At 45.7% G+C, this 17,426-nt stretch overlaps 1 protein-coding gene across 1 annotated transcript; it reads right to left on the minus strand.

Annotated features, from left to right (window-relative positions):
- Positions 1-900: 900 nt before the first annotated feature.
- On the minus strand, positions 901-17,335 carry LOC119169573 (acid-sensing ion channel 4-A-like). Its single transcript, XM_075875544.1, has 12 exons — positions 16,213-17,335; positions 16,096-16,169; positions 15,870-16,051; positions 15,272-15,384; positions 13,503-13,666; positions 12,249-12,377; positions 11,376-11,484; positions 10,525-10,609; positions 8,757-8,936; positions 6,783-6,858; positions 2,514-2,944; positions 901-1,884 (listed from the first exon to the last, which is right to left on the minus strand). The coding sequence occupies exons 1-12, from the start codon at positions 16,577-16,579 to the stop codon at positions 1,803-1,805; spliced, it is 1,992 nt and encodes a 663-aa protein (XP_075731659.1). The 5' UTR covers positions 16,580-17,335; the 3' UTR covers positions 901-1,802.
- Between the last annotated feature and the right edge of the window lie 91 nt (positions 17,336-17,426).

Below are 17,426 nucleotides of genomic sequence, written 5' to 3' on the forward strand. Positions count from 1 at the left end.
GGTCGATCGGAGACTAAAGCGGAAACCTTTTATGGCGCTTCTAGTAGGGCAAAATTAGAACATTAAAAAAGATTCATCACACTCATCGGCTCACAGCAGCTTCGACAGAGCAGCAGTGATGATATTTCTTTACGATGAATGAAATTAATTTTCCTGAAGCAGAAGGTGCTTTGACCGAACCATAAAGAGTTTAGGGGGCCCGCGCAACAAAGGTGGCCCGCACAGCATAAGTGGCCCACACACTAAAGAGCCTACAAGGAAAATCGTGACAGCAGCAATGTTGGCAATATTTCCTTATACTGTAACATTATCGCGTAACGTTCTCATACCCTCGTAACACCGTATAGTTGAGTTATTACAGTGGTAATGGGAAACTTCACTTTAGTTGTTGCTTTGCCAGCGTGCAGCCAACAGTGACCCCTGTCGAAAGTGTGTGTTGGGGGGGGGGGGGTGAGTAATCTATATCAGTGGAAATGTTAGCGCCCCATTGCCCCCACCCCGGCTGATATACGCCTATGCCTCCTTCTAACCGTGGTTTCCTCAATTTAAAGTTGACCGCTTCCCTGACGAAGCCAACAACATGGTGGCACCCATGTTGGTGGTCGAAGGCAGCGTAGTTTAAGGCTCTATAGTGGGTGTAACGGAGGCCGATACGTCTTCCCAAAGCGAATCAACTCACATGATTTAATGAAAAAGATGCTGATACACGAAACAGTCCTTCGAAACTAACTCCACACCGAACTGAGAGCGATATTATTTGTACCAAGCAACGGATTTTTTTTTCGGCTTTCGTACCGACCGCAAAGTGGCTTAGTCCGTGGTTTTGAGCCCAGACTTATACCAAATATTGTCGAGCACTTGATGCAACACTCTCGGGGTTGCCGATGCAAAAAGAGATGCTTTCTTTAAAGGAAATGAATTTTATTTGCCAGTATGCGTATACTAAATTTTCAAATTTTTGAAGCTGGGTGTCACAGGACTATTCTCCACAGACGAAAACCAAGGACAGCATTTGCCGTGTAATAGGTCCCAGCTGCACTAGGCGGCAGCTAGTTCGCTACAGTTAATTGAGATTTCTCATAGATGAGGGGATCATTCCCATGTGTCCAGGGTATACTTTAAGCAGTGAGCACTGAGCTGCTGGTATGGGCGAGCAGCGTCCGCTAAAAGTGATCAGCCAAAAGTAATCTACCTCCTAGACGAATCGGTGGTGACCACTGCGTGTCGCATGTCATAGCATATTGGTTACAAATCCAGGGGCCGGATTAGCGTGCGTGTTCTCGCAGCCACTCACGTTGTACAAAATCGACTCGCTGGTGGCTCATGCGATGAGGATTAAGGTGTTGCCAATAATAAAAACTGGTAAGTAGTGTAGTGTATATGAGCAATGCAAACACGAGTTGGTCACATTACAAAAACGGCTCTGGTAATTGCAATATTCAAAGGGCGCAAAATTTTGCAAACGGCCTGCAGGACTAAAATAAAGTTTTTTTTTTTCATTCTATTCCATGTCTAAACAATTACTCATGTGCAAGACCGAGGTGAACAGTTTAAGCATGATCGACAACCTCTGAAATTGCTTAGTAAAAACAGGAAGTGGAAGAACTACGGCGAGGGAAGAATTGCGGCGACAATGCCACAAAGACAGGCTATGTGTGGACTTCAATGACGAGAGTGTTTGTTGCCATACTTCAGGCCCGTGTAACGCCCTCTTGTAATTGCTACATCAAGGGCTAGTGTAAATGGTTTCCAGAAGTGCGGGTGCCCTACATGACGGCTAATTTTCACGGAGCGACAGAATGTCAGAGTATACGAGGTCTAATACGTTCCCTCGATTCGTCGCTGTGATGGCTCCGTACCCTGGACAGCACAGAGTCCTTCTTTCTGAAATCAGACAAAAAAAAATCATCCAGTTACATGACCTGAATTTAAGAAATACCAGGCGGCGAGGACTCAAGGAGGATTATGACTTTCGGTACAAGCAATTTGCAAGCCAGCGATCATCACTTACGTCTGATTTGCTTTTTTTATCCCTCCTCTTCCATGCGATATGACTTTCATAATGCCCAACGCTACTACTACTACTACTACTACTACTACTACTACTACTACTAGTAGTAGTAGTAGTAGTAGTAGTAACTACTACTACTTCTACTGCTACTACGTTGACAATAGCACAGAGTAGGCAATAAGACAGCTTGACTGTGAAAAGAGGGAATTGCTGCGTGCCAAAACAGGCAGCTTACTAAACAACTTCCGGTATTAGGGCGGAAATGGGCAGTGTTTGCTTCCATAGGACGTCTAGTCGCGTTCCATGTGCGTTCAATTCGGCAGCCATTGCTGACTTCCTCGAATATTCCATCAGGTTTTGGAATTCAATTTTCTCTAAATCGGGAGCTGTCTCAGTCATCATACTAAACAGGGTTCAATACCTGACCAGAATTAGAACGAACTCCCGAGCGTCGCAAATATGGAGTCCCAATGCCACTGAGCCGTCTGGCACTGCTGCTTACGTTTGGTAACGCCTGCCGAAAAAGCCGCCATCGTTGTCCACGTGCTGCGGAATGGTGTAACCGAGATGAAGCGGCCTTTTTGTGGGAGCTCCGGCGTAATCCCTCGCGCTGGAGTACAAGGTGCGGAAGAGGGGTGAGCGCGACGGAGGCCTGCCCAGCACGGGGTACTCCCGGTCTCGGATTAGGAAGGACCAAGGCTTGCGCTGCTGCTGGCCTCCGTACTCGGCGGCCTTCTCGCCACCATCCGGCGGGTACGTCCCTTCGGACTTGAGACGCTGCGAGGCGCGCCTCTTCTTGCAGCAGCCGCAGTACTTCTCGCACACGTGGACCACGAGAATGACGACGTGCTCCAGGAACTCGAATATGGTGATGGCTGACACGCCAATGTAGAGGCCCAAGCATCCGCCCAGGTCAGCAAACAGCTGTGGCAGCTGCAAGAGCAAAATGGCAGAAGGGCAACCGATACCCTTATAGCTGGCACACCTTCAATGTGTAAAACGTAACAAAAAATAATCTTTTATTTGGTTTCTCAGGCAGCCCGGGAGGATGAGGACGTTGTACATTGCAGGTGGATAAAGCCTTGCGAGGCAGCTGCCCTACCTGATTTTGACTAGCAGGTTATGTTGAAAACATGATCATTCTTGAAAAAGAGAAGTTCGAGTGAGCGACGAAGAAGATGCGCGCAGCGCAGCGCAACAGTGCGCATTCGCATGGCCCATAAGCTACGCCGCGTACGGCGCTTGTGCCTGGCCACCGTATCACCGTACACCACGCCCAGTATGAGTTTGACTAACAACCAATCACACACAAGTTTCTACGTATAAAAACTCGCGCACTTTTACTGCAATACCAGAATATACGAGGTGGTCAGAAAGAGTTACTGATCAAGTATATGATTAAGTTGTCGCACCGAGCACATCTCAAATGGTGATTCCAATGAAACTACTATTGTCCCAAAGAAATGTTTTTCAACTCGGAAGATAACGGTTGATTGATATGTGGGATTTAACGTCCCAAAAACCAGCGACGCCGTAATGGAGGGCTCCGGAAATTTGGACCACCTGGGGTTCATTAATGTGCGCCCAAATCTGAAAACACGGGTCTGCAGCATTTTCGCCGCCATCGAAAATGCAGCCGCCACAGCCAAGTGTTTCACGCTATAGGGTCCATCAAGACTTCAATGGCGTATTTCAGTCTCGGAAATGACATCGTGAAAATGAACATGACCAGATGGCAAGAAAAAAAGTTTCATCAGCGGGAGCCGAACTCACGACCCCCCGTTCCTCGACAAAAGATGCCGGGCTTGCTATCTACTGCACCACGGTTCACACATTCTGGAATGTTTAGAAACGCGCCTATCCCTAACACTTTTCTCTCACAGCGGGGTGGGGTGGCGTCTGGGAGCGGGAAATCGAAATAAGCATCATGACCGTGGCCTCCGCGATAAGCTCCTGCAACGTGTCGTTTCTACGAATGCGTCCCATTTGGTGCGTTTAGAACATAAGTGTGATTCTGTCAGTGAATTGACACGCCGTGAGATGGCAACCTCTGCACAATAATTGGCCTGGCTCTTGGCATTAATTCATATTTAAAACAACCCTGCAACTCGCGCCTGTCTCACCTGGCTATAACACCACGTTTACCACTTATACTGACCACAAGGAATGTCGCAGGGACTCGCTCTCTGGATTTTGTGCCAACCGGTTGTGCCCCCGCGATCTCCGACGACAGCGCAGCTCTGGCCGACTGGGCTTGCCCTACGCCATATCCTGACACCGACAAGAGCTCTCGCCGAGTGGTGCCCCGTCCTCGGACTCCTGCGACCGCGTCCTCCTTTCCTATATCTTCTTTACTTCCGTCGTTTTCTGTCGTTCGCTGTCACTGCGCCTCGCTCTCTCCTTCCTCTCCCTATCAATTTACCTGTTAATCCTATCCTTTTAATCCCTCCTTACTTCCATCCCTCATGAGCTACTGTTGAGGAGTCGCACTCTGATGCAGACAGCTACGGGGCTCACTTTTCTCTTCTTTTTTCTTTAAGAATCACATAAGAAATGTCGCAGCCGGGCTAGAAAGAAGACAGGACGCGCGCTGCGTTTCCTTCTAGTCCAGCCATAGTGTTAAATAACTCGTTAACATGGTGCGGGATGGCGACCTTAGGCCAAGTTCTGCGCCCAACCAGCGACATTCCTCTGGTTATTAAACAGCTTTCATTGTTTACGCTTTCACCGTTAATACCACAAAGGTTTGTTCAATAATTGATCATGCTCCGCCGCGGTGGTCTAGCTGCTAAGGTACTCGGCTGCTGACCCATGGTCGCGGGCTCGAATCCCGGCTGCGGCGGCTGCATTTCCGATGGAGGCGGAAATGCTGTAAGCCCGTGTGCTCATATTTGGTGCAAGTTAAAGAACCCCAGGTGGTCTGAATTTGCGGAGCCCTTCACTACTGCGTCTCTCATAATCATATGGTGGTTTTGGGATGTTAAACCCCACATATCAATCAAATCAATAATTGATCATGGACGTTAGTCGTCGGGATGGAGATGCATCACAAAGCGTCAACGTGGGTGCATCCACGTTAAACGGTGCAATAGCTTCCAAACTCTTGTGCACACTCTGATACGTCAAATGGCGCCAAATGAAACCACAACAGCGGCCAGCCTTCGGAGTGGTATATATGGTGCGCGCCGTTCAGTTATCACCATTGACAGGCGCGCGCATCCTGTCCGGCAGCTCTGCGCATGTAGGCGTGCCTGTCCATGGTGATGAGTGGGCGGTGCGCACTATACCGTGGCAACGAATCGCCGCTGTTCAGGTTTTATTTGACGCTGATAGTACAATAAACATTCAATTATAAATGCGAGGCATTTCTTAGCGAACTTCGGCGACTTAGACCGTATCTATCTATCTATCTATCTATCTATCTATCTATCTATCTATCTATCTATCTATCTATCTATCTATCTATCTATCTATCTATCTATCTATCTATCTATCTATCTATCTATCTATCTATCTATATATCTATCTATCTATCTATCTATCTATCTATCTATCTATCTATCTATCTATCTATCTATCTATCTATCTATCTATCTATCTATCTATCTATCTATCTACGACTTTTAGCTCTCCTGGCCGTTTCAATAATGTTATCGATACCAAAATTGGTACGCCATAACATTACTGTATGACGAGCATAACTAACTAGTCATAAAATAAAAATTATAACATGTATGTCATGAATGTCATGATTTCCATTTCATGGTCTTGCTGCTACAGCGGTGGTTTTGTTCACATGAAATGTTGCAAAACTGGTATGGTATCACATGACTTGCATGGTGAACACAAGCGACAGAACCTAACATGAAAATCATGATATGCGTGCCATGTAATAACATGAGTACATGCCATGCTCATGATGCGCTCACGGCCGTTTAGCTAGCTTCACATATACCAAATCTGGTATAACGGACGTGAATGGACAACGAAGGTATGTGACTGGTGCAAACATGATAATCATGAGATGCGTGTCATGTAGCAACATGACTACATGCCATGCTCATAGCGTGCTCGCAGCCGTTTTACTAGTTCCACATATACCAAATTTAATATGTGACGTGAATGGACGACAAAGGTAATTGACACGCCCAAATATGATAATCATGGCATGGAAGTCATGTACGGTATAAGTCACCTAAAGCTCGTAACGTTGTGCTGATTTTGAAGTGGCATATTAACCTTCCTCATTCGTGCTTCGCATATCATCGATTCCCACTGTACGTAAGATCTGCCAATTTTCTGTAAGGATACGTTTTACGTTCGTGTTATACTGATTTCTACGACAGAGAAATCAACCATGTCTTTTTCTTCTTTTTTCTTGTTAGCGTTAGTAAGACATTGACAAAATCTAAAAGTAAGGAAGACTTCGTGACGACGACACCAGAGAACAAAGTTACAGAGAAGGTCGAGTTATCTAACAACAAAGCTCTTTACTCTCGCATCACCTAACTAGCTCCCCCATGAGGTTTCAACTGATAATTTCAACTGATAATTGCACGGGAGTTTTTTTCCTTTTGTATCTCTTTATCTCGGAAGTGGCATGACCTTACGGCTGACCATTTAACGAGATACTGATACCAGGCGGCGTCTCAATGTGCACAGTCATCTCGGTGGCCTTGCTTATGACCGTATCGGTTGTCCCGGCCTCTACCAAAACCCCACAATACGTCGGCGTGCAGCACAGGAAAATAAAAGAGGCGCATTCACTTACAGGGTATGCAGGGAGGTCGCGAACTGAGAGGTAGTTCATTTCCTGAATGTATATGTGCACCCTCATGAAATTGCTCCTGTAATGGTAAAAGACAAACAATCTCAGACACTAAATAAAACATTCATTCATTCTTTTCAGTAATATATTTTTTCAGGCAGCTATATTCAAGTGGTTCAAAATGATGGCCCCGCTGATCTATTGTCTTTGAGCGATGCTGCCAACAACACTGGTCTTAAAAAAACAAAAAAAAAACACTCAATGTTTGTTTAAATGTCACTACAGTGGCATCAATGATTTAGAAGTCGGTTTCCTTGTAAGAGCTATGGTTTCCTAATAAGAGCTAGGTGCTGGCTTTGATATTGTGTTACCATTGATGAATGGTAGCGTATGGCACCGGCTGGCCCTGGCACTGGCTGCATAAATTAGCAGCTGCATAGCACTGGCTATACCCTGTCTCCGTTTTCTTGAACTTTTTAGAAAGAATTTACGCATGACATACAACAGAGCATGTTCTGTAGATTTTTGATTTGCAGCATTGTAGGTCGCAGGTAATTTCAGATTGCAGCCTCTTTTCTCTTAATGACAGTAAGCCAACTACAACAACAACAACAACAAAAAAAAGAGGGAAATAAAGGGGCAGGGGGTACAAGAAAACGATAACTAAGTATGGTAGTCATTTTGAATGTAACGAATTATGTTGAATTACGCAGGTTTTTTCACAGTCATAAAAAAAGCAGAAAAAATGCTGTTGGTGGAAAAAAAAAAGAACTTCTAAATTTCTTGCAGCCCATAACGTTAATGGGCATCGTCAGCAAAACCAGTAGAGCCAATCAGAAGGTCGTATGAAGACTTCGTCGCTCAGCCAGTTCGGGCAGTGAATATGCTGTGACGGTGTACTTTCAAAATAACATTATTGAATTAGAAAAGCTATCGACTGCTTTTCTGAGCGTACGTAGGGCCACAGTATTGGGCACTTTTACTGCCACTTTCTTGTGTCGTCCCGTTCGCGCTTTGTTTCGTGCTCCGTGTACGTTCCAAGCAACCCATCCATTCACTTTTGCTGACCCGTGCGCGTATATCATACGCACCCCTGTCAGTATTAACCTCGCTTTACTCATATACAGCACTGTCCTCCATCAACACACTGTCCTCCATCGACCTGTCCTCCATCACTGTCCTCCATCAACACTACCTCCATCAACCTAAAGAAAAAAAAAGTAAGGGGGGGTGAGGTTTACGCTAGACGCATAAAGCTTAACAAACAGTGAAGCTGGTTTATATTTTAAGGGCTTAGCGTGGCCGTTCTGGCTGGTGCCAGGTCCTTCCTCTGCGTATAGACAGAGTTCAACCACAGCCTGTAACAGATCATGCGAGAATGTCGAAACTACGGTGCCAGAACCAACGTGCAAAGCTGGCTGTAGAATCCCACGGTAGAAGCGCGGGCCTTTTGTCGCTCGTAACCGGCTCGCGCTAGGCCGGGAAAAACTGCGCGGCAGTTGTGCGTTATGTCTCCGTCGGTGGGCACGGCTGGATAAGCAAGGGCAAGTGATAAGCAAGAGTACGGAGGATTTTTTGCGGACGCCCGACGTTTTATCTCTTGCTTTAAAAGACTCACTCGCAAAAGAATAAAAATAAAACGAGAACGCGTTACAATTATTTAAACCCTGACTCGCTGTGTACATGACTTTCTTTAAAGAGACACGTTTACTCTCTTTTGGACCTCACGACTCCATTTAAAGATAGTATAACAGTCTACAAAGAGAGCTCATGAGTCTCTTGAAAGAAAGTCATATACTTGGCTAGTTAGTGCTCGCGCCCTCTCCCACCCTCACCCCCCAAAAGAGTTAAAATACTTTTGTTTTTTTCTCTTATATCGTTGTTGCTTACACACTTTCATTACATATATGGGCGAAGTCTTAATTTTCTCACAGCATTAATTTCACTTCTTAGCCGGAGTTCATTGGCCCGGCTCACCTGAAGGCCATCAGATCGTCCATGAACACTCGGTCGTCGGTGGTGTTGAGCACCTCCTGCCAGCGGACGCCGGCGTCCTGTAACCTTTTGTTCAGCAGCGGCCACCGTTTGACGGCCCACGCCTGCTGCCGGAAGTTGGGCCACTCCGATTGGGAGGTGGTCAGGTCGTACCGCACTTCCCTGTAGAAGAACGCACAGCGTCAGCTGCATATCCTGATATGCGAGTGAAACTGCTGGAAAGCGACAGATAATAGGAAAACCAATCAGCCCGTGCCATGACGAAGCGTAATGGAACTGAGCAGCGGATAAGAAACTCAACAAAGGCAAGACAAATATGACACAAGCGAAAATTAGCACAAAACGCTGAACCGTTCTTCGTACTGTTTTTGTATGATGTTGCATTCCAATGGCAGATCCAGATCAAGTTTTTATGCTCTAAGCGGAGCAATCGCATTCCAATGGCAGAATGGGAGCGTGAATTGTGTGTTCCAATGGCAGATTGAGAGCAACCGCAGATCACGGATCGCTCCGTGGAGCAAGAATTCTTGCTCCACCGAAATCGGCGGATTTGAGCGGAAGTTTAAGTGACGTATTCTGTCCGCCCGCCTTTCATCCAATCACCGATGGATGTTCGGAAAACGCTTTGCACTCCCTCGCACCCTCTCGTCCTCCCTCGCTGGATTTCCGCTCACCAACAACTCCCGTCCACTCGCAAATGTGCGAGAGCAATCCCACTCGGATCTGCGCGCTCCATTCGCCATCCAGCCCAGCGCTCGCAATCTGCCACTGGAATACAACATAAGTAATACTTACGCTGTACTAGAACAAGTGTGTAGTCAAGCATGCATCACGCGATGCAGATTGTCCCTGGAGGGGCATAGGACGGTACGAGATATCGCACAGAGTTCTAACCAGACTGCCATCTTCTGCTTATGAAATGCACACCATTAGTACGTTTTGAGAAAACTGTCTTTTTTTAAACTTTTTTTCTTTGTAAGACGGGCTATCATGTGCTTGTAGAGGTGGCCTTGGCTTACTTATTCTCTAATTGTGTATTTAAATACGCTTATAATAACTACAATAAAAGAAAAATAAAGATGAGTGCTGCTCACGGCCGGAATGGGGTTTTTGTAAATTCCCACATTTCTACCGTACGTGCTGTCATCTTCAACATTGTTTGACATTGGGAGAATGTCCTTTCTATCGCTTACTAGCCTTCGAACCCTTTCACTGGATTCACCGCTTCGTGGTGACAATTATTCGACGGCTACTGAAAAATGACATTTCTATCTTTTTAAATATCCTCATATTATCCATATGCACCAGACACGATTTCAAGTATATATACACTGCAATTGAGACATTTTCTCGGGTTGAGCCACTCTGCCATGACACGGTGCATTGTAATGCAAATAATAAACCTAACTAAAGTGCATGAATAGCGCCGCCGTCGTTAGTGGTATCGAGATACTGCCCACACACATCATCATCACTTACGTAGGATTCTTGTTTGAAAATTTCCGTAATGACCGTATCAGCCCCGCAAATTCCTGCGCACGGTGGGAACCGAAGTTTAAGCAACACAGCGGACTCATAAAAGCCTAATTTTATTAAGCACTCACCCGGTAAACCACTGAGACACGCTGCCTGATTGTAAAACTATACGAACTCTATATTCTCCTAATGAAGATCGTGTCTACAGCATAACACCACCATCGCATGTGAGCACGAAAATGTGAGACTGAAACAAGCGCTACGATTGACTTACACGCATTCTGGAAGGCAAAGCGCCTTGCACTGCTGGCCTCCGCTGGACGACGTGTAGGACCGCAGGTATCGTGTCCGGCAACGAGCTGTGAGCAAGTGTACGACATCAACTGCTCGCTCGAATGCATCACTCGGAAAGACCAACTCGAAACTAGGTGAGGTATGGTGAACTGCTACTACACGTCTACGTGGTTATGTGGTATACGTTATGTACTATAGTGCACCGTAAGCAATCGAAATGTGCCCACGCTCCTCTTCACGGTAATCAGAAAAATGTTTGACGTCATCGGGAGAAACTCGATGGACGAAATTCACCTATGATGACGACGGACAACAGCCATCGCCTCCTTGGGAACACCTCACGGAGACGTCTCCAACAAGAAAGGTACCCTCAGGTACGCTATAGGTTGGGCCAGTTGGTGCGTCGTTACTTGAAATAGGACGCGGTGAGGGGTTAAATTGTAGAACCAACAAAAGACGGAAACAACGCCAGGTTGGAGACCTTGTATTGTCTTTTCTTGGTTCTCCTCTATTTTAACGTGGCGCAACGTCTTTAAAGCACCCGTAGGTGACAAGCATACAAGTCTCTATTGCTTGAGGCCATCAGGGCTTGCCCCAATTTATTTCTACTGAAAACATTACAAACCATTACAAATCACCAAGTCGCAGCAAATTCTTGTAACTAAACGTGGTTTACTTGTGACCGCGTAAATATGTGCCACGGTTGCATGACTCTATGTCTCGGAGGAGGATCACAAGCTCCTGTTTCTCATTTATCGACACTTTTAAGATTTCAGACGTTCTGAAGCTTGCGTTACGTGCGAACAGAGACATATATTCAGCAGAATTCACCCTGAGTGACGTTGCATAGGTCGCAAGAGACCCGTCCTGAAGTCGACAGTTCGTCGAGGCAACCACACGTACGAAGCAGTGCCGCTTCACGACAGAGTGTTTGGCAAAACTGCAAGAAACACAGATCATAAATCCTAAACGATACCGAAGAGAAAGCGCACGAGATGCTAATAAATAAATAGAAACTGAAAACAGCAGGCCTTCATGTACATGCAACGTAGCAAGCCTTATCACATCCAGAACTTTGACCCTAATGTGATCACTGTCGTTGTGAAAACTCGCTTCGAGGCTATACTTGGATAATCGATCGTGCGAGTATTCGATTAACAGGGGTATGCTTATTGCAAACGATACTGCCTATATTTACGTGCCTCACTACGTAGAATATCTTAAACACTTGATAAGACTGTCATATATTTGAACTGCGTTTTATATATTTTTTACCAATGTGAAAAGTTCTACCAACATTTCTAATAGCTTTTTTATACAATATTCTAAAAAAGTTTCGGCTATACTATGCGGCGCAACAGAGACTTGTGCGGCCATACGTACATATAAAAACACCCTGCTGCGTCTAAAGTGGACAAGGTAAGCATTAAACTATAGGTATGCCTTGAAAAGCTTGTGGGTTCGTGTCCCATCAATAGAAATGGTAATTTTTTTATCCACTTCAGTTCAATTGATCCAATTTAATTCTATAAACACTACAAATAAGGGCAGCATTTGATGGCTACTACACTTTTTCTGGCCTAACTCTCCTGTAGATTCATTTGTTTGTGCCTAATAAATAAAACTAGCCCCTCGAATAAATGAATGCGCATCTTCCTTTGTTCACTGACAATAGAGAGATGAGATGGCGAAGCGCTCGCTCACGTCAAACGTGTAGATGGATCGCTGAAGCAGGTCGTCAAGGCCGACTTCGCGGAGGTACGGCGTGATCCTGCTGTCGTTGAAACTCTTGCTGCATCCGCGATATGGTTCGGGCAGCCTCTCGATCTTGCGCTGCATAGAATACCGCATACGGGGAAGCCATGCCGCTCCGTCACTACTAGAGTGAACGAACGAGTCTGAGTAGTTGGCCAAGGTGAGAGAGGAGGGGACACTAGCAGTGGGATTTCTCTCCGCATCTATGTCACCATCAGCGACGGGACAGTGTATAGCTTATTTCCCACGTCTGTATGAAACGAGCCGAAACCTACGGTATGCGAATCTAATTGCTAGTTGAGCGAATGTAACGGTAATAACATTGGACAACGTACGTGTCATCGTATACTTGTGTATTCTAACTCTGATTGGGACACTTTAAAAGAAATAGTGTTGGAGAGATTCCGATGACAACTCGATGAAGAGATTGCTGACTCCGCGAGCGGGGAGATCTTCACGCTTCGAACACCCATCGACACTGCGCCTTTAGCGAGGACGCCCTAGCCTTAGTCAGGGATGAGACAGTACCCAGGATCTTCCCACTTCGCCATTGTTTCGTCAGTATGCTTTGATTAAAGTGAATCAAGTCTTTTTTTTTCGTCTGTTGCTCTGTTGCAGCATATTAAATTCAATCATTTACATACTCAAAGCAATACTTTGACTAATGATACATACCATCTTCGAAAACAAAGCCTGCGGTTCGCTAAGACGCGTACTATGACAAAGAAAAATAACCTATGAGGTTACTGTAGCTATAAATAAAATGTCTACAAATGTTAATTTTGATATTTTAACTAAAATGTTTAAAAAGGAAACTTAGAAATATTTACTCGGCTCTGGTCTCTGTTCGGTATAAAATTTCCACTGCTATATATATGCTTACGAACAGTTTATTTTTTTGTACTTGCAAGTGTAGCTGATTTATCTATTTATTATGTCATGTATGTAGTTATATTGTTTTGTTAACTGTCGCCAGACTGTACAATAGAGCCGAGGCCTTTGTCAGGCACTCCAGTCTTTAGCCCCGGCTTCCTCCTTTGTATGAAAGGAAATAAACTTCACTTCACTTCAATGATGCCAAAAACTACAAAGGAGAGTCAGACGTTGATCTGGTTTGCCGTCCATATTGGGAACAAAAAAAAAATGCAGGATCGAAGAGGAATTGAACGTCAGTTTGACGGCAAGCAAGCGCAACATTCGTACCATTCTGATGCTGATGTAGCTCTTGCTTCCGGGAGTGAGTGTTATGCCGCCGCGTTCAAGGCTGGGCAGAGTGCCGAGTGGATGAATCAGAATCCGAGTTCCGAACTCGGGCGAGATTATGTCCAGGTACTCGCTGCGCTCGATGTTCAGTGTTAAACGCATTCCTGCGAGAAACGTGACCGGGACATACCACACTCACCTAGGGGAGAACAGGTAACTTCACCAGCATGACTCACTCCATGAAGTATAGCCTTAAAAAATTCCACCACCAACACTTTCTTCGAAACAACCGTTAGAAACCAAACAATAGCGGTAATGTAAACAAACGTCTATACTTCGCGTATTGTGATTGATGTCTATGAGTTTTCCGCAACCCCTCGAACAATAAAGGTCCATGTGTACCTGCGATTATGTCCTTTATACTCCTACATTACGTTGCTAAACTCATATTATGCTACATTCGTACATTATACAAACGTTATGGACGCAGCCAAACGTCACGCAGTGCGAGTTTCCGACATGGTAAGGTCGCGAACCAAGAACATAATGCAACTTTCACAACCTGAGTTGCACATAGATTTCGTCAGATGATTGATTTACAACAAAGTGGATGCGGCGATCGCAGTATAGATAAGGACCGCACGTTATATTTCTTGAAGATCCTGATTGTAGAATTTGTACTGAATATTGAACGGCTTACATCCTGCAATTTGAAGCCCACCGAACATTGTTAACTTCACCGGTCTAGTAGTGAATCATCAAACGCTTTCACAATTCTCGAGCTGGAGCAAAATAAATTAGTGCTTCAGTTAAATTACCTTAATGGCCCCCTTTTGTTGCAAAGAGAACTGCGCCTATGCATTTTGTTTATTCGCATAAAGGGTGCCCTATAATTCTGTACGAATTCACTGATCTTGAGCGGCATATTACTGAAATTTGTTAATTTGTAATAAAAATCACAAGCGATAGTGCGGTGACCTTCATACAAAAAGAAACCTTTACAGAGGCAAGTTTAGCATAACCACAAAGCGCCATACAATATTAATTAGCGTGCAAGTACGATGTCACCCGCGGTGCAGATGTCAAGAGGCACCGCGACAGCAAGATACTTAGCTACAAATGACGGAAAAAAGAAAAAAAGTGAGAAAATGTCTTCATAACTCTCCTGGCAAAGCAGCAGAAACCTCTGAACAGGGAAACACGAGATATACAGTTAGTCAGATCACATACGACTGTGGGGTACTTGACATGCATATATGTTACCCCGCCAAATCTCTTAAATTATGCGTGATGTCAAAGTTGGGATTGATAGTCTTACACCTTCAGTAATATCGCGTCAAAAGTTACGCGATACGAATCCTGTTCACCAAAAATATCGCTCGCCAGCATCAGAACCTTCTATAGGGAGTAGTTAAACGATAAATGGAGTGCCACAAGGGTTCGCTTGTTTAGAGCCAGTTTCTGTACAGTAATTCTGAAAGAAGGTGAAACTGGCAAGGGTACTTTATTTTTCAAAGTCACTGAAGTAAATAGCGATCTAAAAATGAAGTGTCCCGTGTCACTGTTTGCTGTTCATGTGGGTCAATATTGTTTGTTACCGTGTGAAAGTAAAACGTCGCTAATAATACAAGTAAATACGCGTGTGGGGTCAGGTGTAAGCTTTGAAATATTGGGGAAATGTCATCCCCTTCTTTCTTGTTTTGGATCTAAGTTGGCAAGTTGACAGTCATGTGTGTACAGCAGACCCGTATACCCGCCAAAGCTCTCACCTAAAGTGGGGCCCGTCTTCCGGACTTTTCGCATGGATTCGTTGGCCAAGCGTATCGTCTGGCAGAGTCCGTATCGAGGTGAAGGGTACGGTTCGACACGCAGGATGGAATGGCTGCAAATGAGTCCATTACTGGATCAGCGACAAATATCTGACGCCATTCCTTACCGCTTAAGTGATTTCGATTGATAACACTACGTCTCCTTTTCACATGAGAGCTTCAAAAAGAATAAAAAGAGAAAGAGATGCGGGCTTTATTAAAAAAACTTGTAATAGAGCGTCGAATCCACGTTTTCTCTTAAGCGCGGTGTACCAAGGCTGCCCTTAGTGAATGGAATGAACAGAATGATAACAAAGTGAAAGAGTTTCGTCCATTGTAAAAAAAAAAAAAACGGAAGGCGACAGTTTTCATCAAGCTGCTTGTGGACACCTCTTAATTTAAGTTGATGCATAAGCACGAGTAATGGTATCGAATCAGAACGGACGATTGGTAGAGTTGGTGTGCTTCCATCTTTAGGTGGTGTGCTTCCATAATGTTATCGAAGTCACGAACGACCATAAGGCTTAAAAGGAAACTCTAAGCAAAGAAACAGGTTCACCTCTCGTCGAAGCAGTTGCGTGCGTTGTACGTGCACTGCACGACAAGGTCGTTGGCCTGGTGGCCAAATTTATGCAGCTGGTCCTTGGTGGCGATGAAGTTCATCCACATGTCGCTCAGGTCCATGGTACGGCTGCTCTTTAGGAACTCGTCGACCGTCTTGTAGCACAGCTCACCGTCGTCCTCATCTCCGCTACCGCCTCTGTTTCCACCGTTGTTGGAGTAACCTTTTGTCGTGCGCGAGAACATGTCCCGAGTCTTTCCGTGAGCCGCCCTCGGGACTGCTCCATCCGGCCAAGGGGTCGTCGTGAAACCAGTGGTGGGGTAGCCCGCCTTCACCGCGATGTCCTTGAGGTAGTCGTCGAAGCTGCTCTTGCGGAGCAGGTTCAGATTACACACGGTTATGGCTGGGAAGTGCAGCTCTTCGGCGTGCACTTCTTCGGTGGCCGTCATGATCGGGTACGAGAAGTAGTTGCTGGTCAGGAAGCTGATGTGGTAGAGGAATCCGCCCACGGCCACGACCACGATGACGGCCCACAGCAAGCGGCGCAGCCGTCGAGTGGACGCGATGCGATTGAATCCGTGCGCGGTGCAGCGTTCGGCGAACTCGCGGTTCAGCGTGCCGAAGCTGTGCTCCTGCTCGTCCTCGTCGTCAGTCATCTTCTCGTGCGGCTTCGCCTGGTTGTCGGTGAACCGCCGAACAGCCGACATGTGCGGGACACTGTTGAGAAGTATACTGGCGGCCGGGAGAGGGGCCGCATTTCCGAAGTACGCGTTTCCAGTGTCGGTCAACTCTGTGGCGTGCACTCACATCGTGAGGACCGCAGGGCAACGTAATCGAAGTAATGCGGTCCATTTCCTAAATACCTATCACTCCGCGAAGGCTGATATTTGTTTGATCTGGACAGCGGAGTAATCATTACTGTGGTTCTACTTCTACAGAACAGATATCCACTCATGCGAATGTCAAATGGCATAGAAGCTCATCCAGCAAGGGACATCATTAGCGTAATGCGGTTCACCCCAGAAAAAAAAAAGCGTAGACAGTGTCATGGACGACGAGAAGGCATTCGCGGTGTCTACAACAACTTAAGCTAGTTTCGTGCGAGGGGCGTTCCCTGCAGCTAACATAAGTTGCTAAGGAGTGCGCATGAAACACAGCATTGCTATTCTTTGTATACCCTTCTATGATGTGTACCACGGCGGCAGCTGTGAGCGTAACTTAACATGTGTTCTAGCTGCCTTGTCTCACGTGTACGCATCGATTCATAAACTAAAGAGAGAAAAATATTCTGGTCAAACGCTCCCTATATAGCTGGCCGCCTTTTAGAACTTTCAGTGTGTTTAGAAAAAGTTTTTAGCGATTTAGAATACGAGGTACTCTACTATGGGAGAGCTGAAGCCGTACCGTTCACCTATGACGGACGCCTATTCAACGAAAAACGTTTTGTCTGTCTGTCTCGCTGCATAGCTGGCCCCATTTTAGAATTTTCAGTGTAATCCATTGTACTCGAAGATATGGCGTGTGGGGGTTCAATCCTTATCAGGTGAAGGGGGC

Source organism: Rhipicephalus microplus, chromosome 2 (genome assembly GCF_043290135.1).
Source record: "Rhipicephalus microplus isolate Deutch F79 chromosome 2, USDA_Rmic, whole genome shotgun sequence".
NCBI lineage: Eukaryota > Metazoa > Arthropoda > Arachnida > Ixodida > Ixodidae > Rhipicephalus > Rhipicephalus microplus.

What these genes read in the sequence shown, in the direction of transcription:
- LOC119169573 (XM_075875544.1), bottom strand. Translation starts at nt 16,579, where the DNA reads ATGTCGGCTGTTCGGCGGTTCACCGACAACCAGGCGAAGCCGCACGAG. An exon ending in GTTCTCGCGCACGACAAAAG is followed by an intron (nt 16,052 to 16,095) that starts GTTACTCCAACA and finishes AGCGGAGATGAG; the next exon opens with GACGACGGTGAGCTGTGCTA. An exon ending in CGCAACTGCTTCGACGAGAG is followed by an intron (nt 15,385 to 15,869) that starts GTGAACCTGTTT and finishes ACTCATTTGCAG; the next exon opens with CCATTCCATCCTGCGTGTCG.